The 729-nt window shown below is 56.4% G+C and overlaps 1 protein-coding gene across 1 annotated transcript; it reads left to right on the top strand.

Moving 5' to 3' along the window:
- Positions 1–63: 63 nt before the first annotated feature.
- H310_13566 (hypothetical protein) lies at positions 64–581 on the top strand (the record flags this gene model as incomplete). The annotated part of the gene is made up of 3 exons (XM_008881116.1): positions 64–105; positions 159–321; positions 382–581. 3 exons carry the CDS (start codon positions 64–66, stop codon positions 579–581), a joined length of 405 nt encoding a protein of 134 aa, XP_008879338.1.
- Positions 582–729: the final 148 nt, after the last annotated feature.

The following is a 729-nucleotide window of genomic DNA, read 5'->3' as shown; positions in this document are numbered from 1 at the left end:
GACCTCATCGCCCTGCATTCGAACGTAGATCTTCAGGCGAAGGAGTTGCCCACGCCCCAGGTCATGGAGGGTTTTGGCGGCGGACTGTTGTCCCTGTCCAAGCATGTGCTCCTGCCCGAGTGGTTCTCTTGACGGGGGAGGCACCGTTGGTTTTGAAGAACGTGAGCGCTTGGGTGGACACTTCCGACTCGGGATTGAACATTACTGCTGGCCGTCCTGTTGTGGAGGCACTAGGGTATTCAACTGAAGACCTCCTCAAGACAGCTTCTGCAACGCAGGACGCCTACGATTTGGGTGAGCTCTCGGTGCTAGACTTCGAGGGTGCCTCATCTGCGGCGCGCACTTTAAAGGCACGTTATGCACAGATGTTGGCTGAATCAGGAGACCTCGATGATTTCGAGGAAGATGACGTCCCGGCCATCGATGGCAACCCCAAGCTCGCAGTGCGCCGCATCCTGGAACAGAAGGTTCAAGAAGCGGAATGCAAGGGATTTCTGAATCCGGTGCTATTCGGTTGCATGACCTACTCCGGGAATTCGAAGAAGTCTTCCGGGTGCAGTTCCAGGACGATCCTCCCGTAGCTGTCGACCCCCTGCAGGTTCGGTTCAAGCCAGATGCCGTCCCGACTACGTGCAATGCACGGTGCTATTCTCCTTTGCAAACGGACTATTTGCGCAGCCACCTGGCCGAAATTGTAGAAGCTGGGTTGGCTCGTCGTACCCTTCGATC

This window comes from Aphanomyces invadans, assembly GCF_000520115.1.
Source record: "Aphanomyces invadans strain NJM9701 unplaced genomic scaffold supercont1.53, whole genome shotgun sequence".
Lineage (NCBI taxonomy): Eukaryota > Oomycota > Saprolegniomycetes > Saprolegniales > Verrucalvaceae > Aphanomyces > Aphanomyces invadans.
This window is presented reverse-complemented; position numbering and strand designations above follow the sequence as displayed.